The sequence below is a fragment of the Thamnophis sirtalis genome, unplaced genomic scaffold (assembly GCF_051295495.1).
Source record: "Thamnophis sirtalis isolate CommonGarterSnake01/CBP01778 unplaced genomic scaffold, rThaSir2_p1.2 scaffold_11, whole genome shotgun sequence".
Lineage (NCBI taxonomy): Eukaryota > Metazoa > Chordata > Lepidosauria > Squamata > Natricidae > Thamnophis > Thamnophis sirtalis.
Genome location: NW_028261391.1, coordinates 33,514,708 through 33,526,392, shown reverse-complemented (window position 1 = coordinate 33,526,392; position 11,685 = coordinate 33,514,708). Strand labels below are relative to the sequence as shown.

Genomic DNA, 11,685 nt, shown 5'->3' with positions numbered 1-11,685 from the left:
ATAAGTAGTTTCAAATTAAAAGAAAATATTGTTCTTAAAGAAACAAAAAGTCCGAAAACTAATTAACAATTAAAACTTTAAAAGTTTTTTTTATTTTTGGAGGGTTTTAAAAAATATTTTTCAGCCACAATAAAAAAGAATTGGGGTTTCAGTCATTCTCAGTAGCATTACTTCACAGAAATTAACATAATAAAGATTGAAAATTAGGAAAAATTAGTTCAGCTAACTACTTTTATGGGAATTGTTTGGAATCAATTTATATCTGAAATTCCACTGAGAAGTGAAAGGCTTAAAGAACTGAAGTACTAAAATGGATTTCCAATGAGACTCACTGATCCAATGACTCACTGGTTGAATGGCTTGATTCATATCCAAGATACAGAAAATGTGTTCAAAATATGTGGGCAGGGGGAAAAGTGTTAAATTAAATATAAGTTGAATTGGGAGAATATATTCTTTTGAAATTAATATAAAAATTGATACAATTAAAACTGACTTCCAAATATAACTGAATTTTTTTTTAGGTTTCATATCTGTTGTTTAAAAACATTGCTGTCCATTTATTTGTATTAGTATTTTAGGTAAGTAAGGTCTTTCTACATTTGCATCTTATTTCAGGAAAAACATGACCATTTTCTGCCATATTCTGTACCTTTTAACAAAAATGGTAATATCATCATCATCATCATCATCATCATCATCATCATCATCATCATCATCATCGCTATGTCCTGTGATGCTGCTTTCATCTTATCTTAGTTCATGGGTAAAACTAATATAGTCCTTATCTGTATTAGTATGGAAATAGTATTACAACAGCATTAAGCAATAGATTCAAATGTGTAAACATGTAACATTTCATCACCCATCATGTTAGTAAAGTTAGATGACCAGAGGTGAGTGTAAATACATATATTTTATAGACTACTTCAGACTCATGCAAGTATACTCTCTCCTTTCCACTCTCTGATCAGCCTTGTAGACTATCATTATACTATTAGTTCTATAAAGAACTAGATGAAAGAACACTTGAAATGTCTATGATATCCTCAATCATCCAGGTCATGATTGTCACGAAGGTGCTTTTTCAAAAGGCAACTGGACTTTGTTGGGTTTTTTTCCCTTAAAGCTTTTCGCTTCTCTTCTAGTTGGATGACAAGCAAAATGTTTTCAAGGAAAAAATGGAATTGGAATTGGAATTGGAATTTGCTTTATTTATATGCCACCCTTTTCCCTGAGGGGACTCAGGGCGGCTCACAATTCAAGGGAGGGGGAGAACAAACAAATTACAGAACAAAAACCATGTACTATTAAAAGCGCAACAATCATACCATTCGGAGTGGGGCTGAGAGTCTTTAGCCCCAGGCCTGCCGGAACAGCCAGGTTTTAAGGGCTGTGCGGAAGGCCTGGAGGGTGGTGAGGGTACGAATCTCCACGGGGAGTTCGTCCCACAGGGTCGGAGCAGCCACAGAGAAGGCCCTCCTCCTGGTAGTCGCCAGTCGGCACTGGGCGGCTGATGGAATTCGGAGGAGGCCTAGTCTGTGGGATCTTATTGGTCTAGTGGAGGTAAACCAAGGAAGTCTAGTTGCCTTTTGAAAAAGTACCTTTTGGATAGGATGTGAAATAGCAATAAACATGCTTAATATGCAATAGTGCCCACAAAACTATACGGGAATGCTTGCTTCTTGAAAGGGTCATTACTACTTTTTTAAATTAATGTTGCTATAGAAGCCCTTATGTGCAGATGATCCCCTGGATTTATTGTAATGTTCAAATGTGCACTTCTCTTGGCTTTTTGTAGAAAGAAAATGGTAGTTGCCTCTGTTTTGTTTTGTTTTGTTTTTGCCTAGAAAAGGCTTCAGGTTAGTAGAATGTCTATTTTGGAACATGCATGGTGGGCGTGACTGTGATGGTGGATGTGTGTGGCTTTGTTCTGTGGTGAATTGACTGTCTCACAAGCAATAGTAATAAATATTAAAGTGATATTTAAATATGACTTTGGGATCACCTAGTAGTGCAAATGGGTGTGGAGCCTTCTTGAAACTGCTGAAAGGACCATGTTGTGGAGCTCTGCTTTCTGCAAGATAGTTTTCTGTCCTGTGTCCCTTTTTCTGTTGAACATATGTGCAGGCTGTTGGGATAAGTCTGTGTCGTCTGCATTTCAATATCGTAGACATTCAGCTATGCACTTTGGGATGAACACCCCTTGAATAGTATGGGAATATGAATGGATTTCCAAAAAATTACAGACTACATGAACTATTTGAGCTTCAGTTGAGATACAGACAATACAGACTCATCCCATCAGCCTGTGCCTATGTTCAACAGTGAAGGGACATGGGGCAGAAAAACATCCTGCAGAAAGCACAGTTCCACAGTACAGTCCTTTTAGAAATTCCAAGAAGTTTCCACACCCATTTGCACGAATCAGGTGATCCTGAGAACACAGACGAACCACCAAGTAATCTCAATGACTCTCTAAAGAAAGAATGCAAATGACCAGGAATACAAATCCTTCCATTCCCCATCATCCAGTCAGAGAAGCTTTTTGGATGAGAAGAGAAATGTATTCAAAGAAAACAAGAAAGGCCAACTGCCTCTTAAAAGCACTTTTGGGATAACATTGCCAACTGACTTGCCCTAAAGAAGTCTTTTCCGCTTTGATCACAGGGATTTTTGAGAACAGGGACCCTGTTACAGGGATCCTGCCATTGTGGCATTTGACATAGTTGGGCTTCTTTCTTGCTGGAAATAATGCATGCTAGTTAACATATGGAAAGGTGAAATGGGTCATAAAACCTGGGAATGTCTCAGAGAAGGGACGCAGTGGTTAAATGCAGCACTGCAGGCTACTGCTAGATCAGCAGGTCAGCGGTTCAAATCTCACCGGCTCAGGGTTGACTCAGCCTTCCATCCTTCCGAGGTGGGTAAAATGAGGACCCAGATTGTTGGGGGCAATATGCTGACTCTCTGTAAACCGCTTAGAGAGGCCTGAAAGGCCTATGAAGCGGTATATAAGTCTACTGCTATTGCTATTGCTATAGCACAGGAAAAAAGTCATTCAAAAACTTAAAAAAATACCCATCCATTGTTAAAAGCAATAATTGTCAGGCTTATGTTTATTCACTCATTATCCTTGAACAAACCTGCTCAAATGATGCGTAATATAAAAGGTAGGTTTAAGCCAATGATCAATCAATCTAAGCCAACATTCAGAAAGAGATATGGTAAGGCCAGTCTAGAAGTCAATTTGTCCAACTCCTCAATGCACAGTGTGGAAACAGATCCTGTTTGTGTTTCTAATTATTTTCTGAATATTACCAAGAGTGAGATAATTGTGGGCATCTAGAAATTCCACTAAATAAATAATAAAACAGAAGTCTAACATTTCTCATATTGGCATAAGATAAATAAAACTTAAGGCTTGTGGCTAAAACCATTACATAAATTAAGAGGTGAGAAAATGAATAAAACCCAAAACAGTTTCAGCAATCTCTTTCCTCAGCATGTTATTCCATTCTTCACAACAGGATACAGCCAGTTGAGCTTTTTATAGGTTAATGCCTTAAATCATATTTATGTAGAATAAAGCTTGATATAATCAGAGATTCATAAGTGAAGATAGGAAAAAATGGATTTAGTACTCTGGTTGTCAAAACTATATTCATCCAAGTAATGTAAGGCTTTAGTGATGTTCTCATAAATACTTTCTGCTTAAGGCAAAACTCCAGTAACAGAACATTAAAACAATCCATCTCAGCCTCTATCTGAAAAATTAATGAACAATATGCAATGAGAGCGTACCTGGACTATTATTTACAACTCTGGATACCATATTTCCAGAATATTATTGAAAGGTAAGGAAGCACTTGAAGAAGTGAAGACAATACATGAATTTGAATTTGAATTTGAATTTATTAAAATTTATAGGCCGCCCTTTTCCCTGAGGGGACTCAGGGCGGCTTACAATCACAAGGGAGGGAAGTGCAACATCAAAAACAAAACAAAATGTGAACAAAGAAAAAAATAGTAAAACACAACTTTTGTTCAACAATCAAACACTCGGGCGGGTGAATTAGGAACCTATCCCCAGGCCTGCTGGGAGAGCCAGATCTTGAGGGCTGCGCGGAAGGTCTGGACGGTGGTGAGGGTACGGATCTCAGCGGGGAGATCGTTCCACAGGGTCGGAGCTGCAACAGAAAAGGCTCTCCTCCGTGTGGTCGCCAGTCGGCATTGACTGGCAGATGGAATTCGGAGGAGGCCCAGTCTGTGCGATCGAATTGGTCGAAGGGAGGTAATCGGCAGGAGGCGGTCTCTCAAGTACCCAGAACATGAACATGAGGACATGCTCTTAAGGGTAGGTAAAGAAACTTTATCAGTCTGGATTATCAGTCTGGAGAAAAGATCCAGAAAATGCAAGATAGCTATGTTCAGGTGCATAAAAGGAAACTATGGGAAAGATAATCAAGAATTATTCTCCATAACCAATAAACTATGAACAGAAATAAACAGATACAAGTACTGGCTACTGTATATAGATTTCATATAAACTATGAACAACTTCCTAATGGCATTATTTATACAACAGTCTATCAATTTGTCCATCTGAGGAATTTGTCCATCTGAGGGATCATTTACATTGAACCAGTAGTGGTGGCAGTAGGAGGCTTCGCCCACCTGCCCAGATGCTTCTGGCATGTATGCGCACGCATACGAGTGAAGAAATGGAAATCTACAATTGTCCTGTATGGTACATATTTTCTTGGTCTTTGGCAATCTACCTCCAAGAAGTTCTGCACAATCAATTTCAAAGCAGAAAATACAGAAGAAACATTGTTGAGTGTTTCTTCCAGTAGTCTGCCAGCAGCAACATCTCCTGCTTCCTTGAAGTTAAATACCACTCTATAATAAACAACAAAGTTCTCTAAAATAGATTATTAATTGTTTGGTGGTGAAGGTGGTGGTGATAGAGTTCTGCATTATGAAAAGTTAAATATTTGTTTCTTTAACAGAGACAAAGCCTATTAGTAGCTTCAAACTTGGAGAAATCAAAATTGTGACTTATCAAGATTACTATAGCTACAACATTCAGGCTTGGATGTTTTATTTGTTATATGGCCAGCCACAAATAAGTTTAGTTATTTTTTGGATTCCTATTAATAACTGTTTTTCCCCCACATATTTTGCCATTTCCTGCCATCTTGTACGCAGATTATTCAACCGTATTGGGATTTTCTTCTACAATCCTTTTATTTCTTTGCCTGATGCCTTCTATCCAATTTCTCCACTTTTCTTTTTGTCTACAAATAAAACTGAATAAAATTAAACCAAAAGCACCTGGACCATAATAGATTCAATTATCCAGAAAATAAAATAACTTTTGTTAATAATATTCAAATATGTATTGCACTATTTTAATTAAAGCAGTCTATTACACATGGCATTCATCTCGATTCTCTCCTCCCCTCTTTTTTTTGTCTATCCTCCAGGGCAATAGCATGTAGTATGATAAAACATAATGAAAATAATTTATAAAGGACACAATACAATAAATCAATCTGATGTTTAATGAATGACATTACAAAAGTAGGATTTTTTTTAAAAAAAATCATTCATTGTTTTCTTATTATAGGAAGAGTCCTCTACAACACTTATAATATCATTGTGCTCTCTACTAATATGTATTATTACTTGGTATAGGAAAAAAGAGCACTAGAAGAATAAGATCTCTTTTTTTTAAAAAAAAATCTACATATTGAAGTTTAATAAGCAGACAATGATTCTGTAGCTAGTTCCAACCTCATGCTGTTAGGTGTCTAAATTACTGCACAAATTAATAATAAAAAAATTAGTAAAGGGATACAGCATCAGACAGGAAAGCTTGCTGTCCAAGAAAATTAAAATGAACAAATGCACTGCAAGAAACAGTGTTAATATTCAAGGACAGGGGCATAGTTTAGTTCATGTAACTTGATGAAAGCCTGAAGCCCAAACAGCCTTGTATCTCAGGATATAAGACCTGAAGTCCATTGAATTTATATTCAGGATTTCTGCTTAATGACCCACTGATGGAGAGAGACTGGAAGATTTCAGGCTTATTACTCAAATCTTTATTTATCTTTCCAAGTAAGAACATTAATCATATTCCTAGTATATATGAAGTCTAAAGAATTTTTTGAAATAGTCCAGTCTTTTGAAACAGTGTTACCTGTAAATAGAAGTGTTCATTCCTAACCATAATGATCCCAAATGATAAAATTTTCAACAAGGCTTTTCCATACTTTCACTATGATGTCACAATGCATATTTCATTACTCATCACAGAACTTCCACAGACACTATGTGCATCCAAATTTGGAGTATTTAAAAAAAATACATATCCCTTGTATTCCCACTCTCCTTTTCTTTCTGGGTCAAATCCCCACTGCCAATCAGAATAAGGGAATGAGGCAAATAATAGTAAAAGGTGCTTATTCTTTTGATTCCTGTTCTTTACTTGCTTCCATATGCATTGAAGGGAGTTGGCAATGTCATGAAATATAAATAAGAAGTTTCCAACAATTATTCATACAAACCGGGTACATACAAACCTTGACTGATGCACAATGATAGTTTCGACTGGTTCTGGCCTTGCACTTATATAACCACTTATATGGGTTGTTGGTCTGAGCTCCAAGCTTGGCAATTTGGTTGCAAACATTTCACCACTATTCCAGGAGACATTATCAGTACTCTTTGAATTGTGCTCATCTGTCAGAGCACTGGTCTTTAAATACCCATTTTGTGATGCCAATTAGTGTGAATGTTGTTTGTTCAACTACTTCTGAGTCATGATCTGACTTAGGACTATTTGATTGGCTGGCTGTTGTTACTGAGGCATGGTCTTTAGTTTTAAGTACCGTCTGTGTAATGTAAATTAATGTTGTTTGTTTGGAATATGCTGAATCACGGTTTAGTTTCAGTCTGTTTGAATGGCTGGGTGTTGTTACTGAGACATGATGCAAACAAACAACATCCACACTAATTGGCATCACATAAAAATGTATTTAAAGACCAGTGCTCTAACGGGCGAGGACAATTCAAAGCACACCGATGGTGTCTCCTTGAATGGTGATGAAACGTTTGCAACCAACGTTTCTTGGAACTCAGACTGACAGTCCAACTACCAACCTGTTACTTATATTCAAATAGGTTTCAACCTCTTATATTTTTTAATATTCACAAAAGCCAATAAAAAACTGTGTTTGCTCTTGCACTTTTCCCAATCAACTATGAAAAAAATAATTTTACCCTAGTTTCCCACTCAAGGTCCTGCTCACGTACTTATGCAGAATCCTTCTTCAAAGAGCTAAGGAGGATGTGAATGATTGAATAAGCAATACATGACATTGCTAACAGAAATTTGAAGGGAGCAAAGTCAAAAAGCAGTGGTTCCTATAGCCAGTTGGAGCCTTTTTAACACATGTGTGCTCTTTTCTTTACATCTTGAGCCAAGTCCTTGAACACAGCCTGTAAACTCCGTAGGAAATCATGTTTTATGTGTTGTATCATACTTATGTTTGGACTGAAGAAATAGAAGCAAAATATTTACAGTTACTCTAAAAAGAAATTGCAAGTTTTCTTCCTTAGTCTTCAAAACAGTGTTGCAATAAACTGACATTCAGTTTCATTTCTGAAGGATAAAAGCAATGTTGTATTATTTTTATTGTAGCATGTTTGTTCTACTTTCCACATACATTTTTGAAAACAATCCTTTGGAAGAAGACATTCTGAAGGATTTTGACAATAATGTTTGCTATAGAAAACCAGTTAACTTTTTTTTCTTGAAAGAAGCTATTCTCTGTCTAATTCACAGATGTATAATTTTTCAGCAAATGCTGCAAAATGTGCTGGGATTTGAAACTTGACAGACAGGTTATAAGTCTGGAAAGGCTTTTTGATAACAGTTTCCCTATAGGCTGTCACACATTTTTTAGAAAAAGAATTATTGAAAAAAGGAAAGTTTTGTCATTATAAAACTTTTTTCAACTATGCTAACAGAATCTTAAAATGGTTTTATGTGTACTGAGAGTTGGTCTATTTTTTTTTAAGTGATCTGGTTCTTTCTCTCCATTTAGAGATATAATATGCAATTCCAGTTTTAGGATTGTCTATACGGTCATTGGTATTTGCTACATATTCAGTATATTAAGAGAAAGACTAGGAAAAGATTTAAAATTGGAGAGAGACTCTTCAATAATGTGAATTATGCTTATTATATTCCCTTGCAAGTTCTCCTAATAAATGCTAAGGAGTACCATGAAGAAATGGGGTTAAAATCAAATATAAAGAAGACCAAACTAATTACAACAACTAAAACAACCAGGCTTAGGGTCGGCAGTGAAGGTATTAAAGTAGTGGATGGTTTCTGCCTTTTTGGATAAACCATCAATAGTAAAGAGACAAACAGTTAAGCAATACATCACAGACTAATGATTGGTGGAAAAGCAATGAAAAATTGTACAAGCCATGACATTCTCTGTGATATTCCATGGAAGTGAATGTTAGACTTTAAAGAAGCAGGACAGGAAGAGTATTTATGACTTTGGTGTTGGATAAGACTCTTGAGAATACCATGGACAGCCAAAAAAAAACCCCAAACCAATGGATCATTGAAAAAAATCAGCCAGAGTTCTCACTTGAGGTACAATTAACCAGATTCAAAGTATCCTTCTTTAGGCACATTATGCAAAGACCTAGATCCTTGGAAAATTATCCAATGTCAGGATGGTAAGAGACCAAAAGGATAATCAGGAACATGATGTATGGATCATCTGAAATAATAATAAGTACACCATAGGAAGGCCTGAAAAAAAAATCAAATTAGAAATTGATTGTCATGGAGAAAATCTATGTGATCACTAAGAGTTTAAAACAACTTGCTGATCACAAATATGATCAGGGATATGGTATGACTTAACAAAAATCAATAACTGGAGAGGTAAAAATCAGACTATAGTCTTATCTTCCATATCTTTAGTTAGGATGGAGAAACTCTATGTTATATCTGTAGAATGACTAGGTCAGTGGTTCTTAACCTTGTTGGAGGTACTGACCCCCACCAGTTTCATATGCGCATTCACTGAACCCTTCTTAATTGGAAAAATAAAATATGATTTTTTTTTCAAATTCAAAACATAGGTATATATTTAGGTATATATTTATACATAGGTATATTTTTATACATAGGTGCACAAAATGAACAAAACCATTAAAGAACAATACCATTAAGAACAAAGAACAAAACCATTAAATATTAAAACATGATTTTCACACAAAAACAAAAACATAATAATGAATATTTACTGCAAATCAGTGTGACTTCTGCTGTTCCCTTTCAGAGACCAGTTCAGAAATGCGCGGCTTTACCTTGGCAAGTGCCACTCTCATGTCATTTTTGCAACAAAGTCTGTTCCTTTTCTTCATTTTTATGTCCAGCATCCTTGAAAAGGATTGCTCGCAAAGATATGTTGTAACAAATGGTATGAAAATCTCCAGAGCTTTCTTAGCAATAACAGGGTACGTTACCATTTGTTGACACCAAAACATTGAGAGCGTTGTTGTTCTGAAGAGTTGCTGTTGAACCTGGCTCTGCTGAATTTCAATGATTTCATCGAGGTATTCATCATTGACATCTGTTGTCTCAACACTAAACGTGAACGGCTGTCTCACCCATGCTGGATATGACTCTCTTGTAGGGAAGTATCCGTCGAGAGACTTTGCAAGCGAATCTAAGTGCGTGGCAATTGCTTGCTTCAGTTCCGCGGGTACAGAAATGTCTCCGATTCCAGATACATCTTCGATCTTACTTACACAGTCGTCTAGCGGGGGAAAGTTTGCAAAGTTATCGTTCTCTATTCGTCGTTTCCATAACGGTAGCTTTTTTTTAAAAGCCTTCAGGTTTTCTTCCGCTTCGATGATGTTGACTCCACCGCCCTGCATCTGTTGATTGAGATGATTGAGAGCTGCGAAGATATCAGCCATGTACGCTAAAATGAGAATGAACTCAGAATTTTTGAAGCAATCTGCATGACAATGTTGGTACTCTTGCAAAAACAGGGCTAATTTCATACGCACGGCAAAAACACGATTCAGCACCTGTCCCCGGGATAACCACTGAACGTTAGAATGGTAGAGAAGTACCTCGAATTCAGATCCCATTTCTTTACACAGCTCCCTGAAGATGCGGTGCCTCAGAGCACTATTTCGCACATAGTTCATGCATTCCACTACAATTTTTAATACTTCTGCCAGTTTTGGAGGCAAGGTTTTTGTTGGCAACGCATGCCTGTGCAGAATACAATGCATAACAATGATGTGTGGTGCATCAGCTTTCACTAGCGCACCAAAACCAGACTTTCTTTCCAGCATGGCTGGAGCTCCATCCGAACAAACTGCAGAAACCATATCCCATGAAAGATTGTTGTCTTTGAAGAAGTCATCCACAAGTTTCCTAAGTTGTTGTTGTAATAAAAAATCTTCCTTTATCACGTCGTCTTTCACATAGCACACGAATACTGCAAGCTGGCTTAGATTGGAAACGTCTGTGGTCTCGTCGAGTTGAAGGCTAAATTTTGCCAGGCTTGAAATCAGATCTGCAACTACTTGAGCCAAGATGTCTTTGCTCATGTCCTCTATTCTGTCGCTGATGGTGTCATTTGAAAGAGGAATTTGGGATAACTTAACTTCAGCCGCTTTTCCCAGCATGATATTCGCCATCTTCAACACAGCTGGTTTTATGAGTGTTTCAGCAATGGTATGTGGTTTGCCCTGCTTTGCGATCAGGTAAGCAACTTTGTACGATGCTGTGAGGATCAGTTTGTTGATGGGTACAAAGCCGAGAACAGGCAGAGTAGCCTTTTCATTGAATCTAGCTCTCTTCACCTTGAATTCAGCGAGCGTTGTGTTCTTGTATTTTCCATGCAGCTTAAGGAAGTGTTCTCTTAGTTTTGCCGGTGCTAGACTAGAATTGCTCAACTTGGCATTGCAAATCATGCAGTTAGGACGCTGACTCCCATCACGTTCCGTTATACATGTGAATCCATATTGTACATATTTGTCCGACCACTTTCTTTTTTTGCTCAACATAGTTAGTATGAAGGGATTAAAATATTAAGAAAGAAACCACACGACGTACCATCACGACAGTTACAATTCGACTATTGGGTGCACCAAATTCCCTGCAGCACAGATAGGCCAAGCGATGTGGCGTTATCACCTGCAGCCAATGATGGACAAGTGGGGCATGTCATCATGAATCATATGAGTCAGGTGTGTGTCTTGACCTCCGCCGAACTCACGAGACCGACTCACTGAACCCCTGGTGTTCGATTGAACCCAGGTTAAGAACCACTGCACTAGGTGCTAGAAAACATAGGGTTTCTCTATCTTTGGTTGGCTTATTTATGAATTGTGATTTTTGATAGTAAGCAAAGCTTTATCAGTTTTATTTAAGCAAAACTTTATTAATGGCTACCCATTAGTCTCCGGACCCGCTTCAAGGTGCTGGTCTTTACCTATAAAGCCCTACATGGCATCGGACCTGGGTACCTGAGAGACCGCCTCCTGCCGATCACGTCCCATAGACCGATTAGATCTCACAGGTTAGGTCTTCTCCGAACTCCATCTGCCAGCCAATGTCGGCTG

General features: G+C 37.5%; 1 protein-coding gene across 1 annotated transcript; it reads right to left on the bottom strand.

Moving 5' to 3' along the window:
- Positions 1–9,351: 9,351 nt before the first annotated feature.
- LOC148043598 (protein FAM200C-like) lies at positions 9,352–11,127 on the bottom strand. The gene has a single exon (XM_087726077.1). It carries the CDS (start codon positions 11,125–11,127, stop codon positions 9,352–9,354), a length of 1,776 nt encoding a protein of 591 aa, XP_087582203.1.
- Positions 11,128–11,685: the final 558 nt, after the last annotated feature.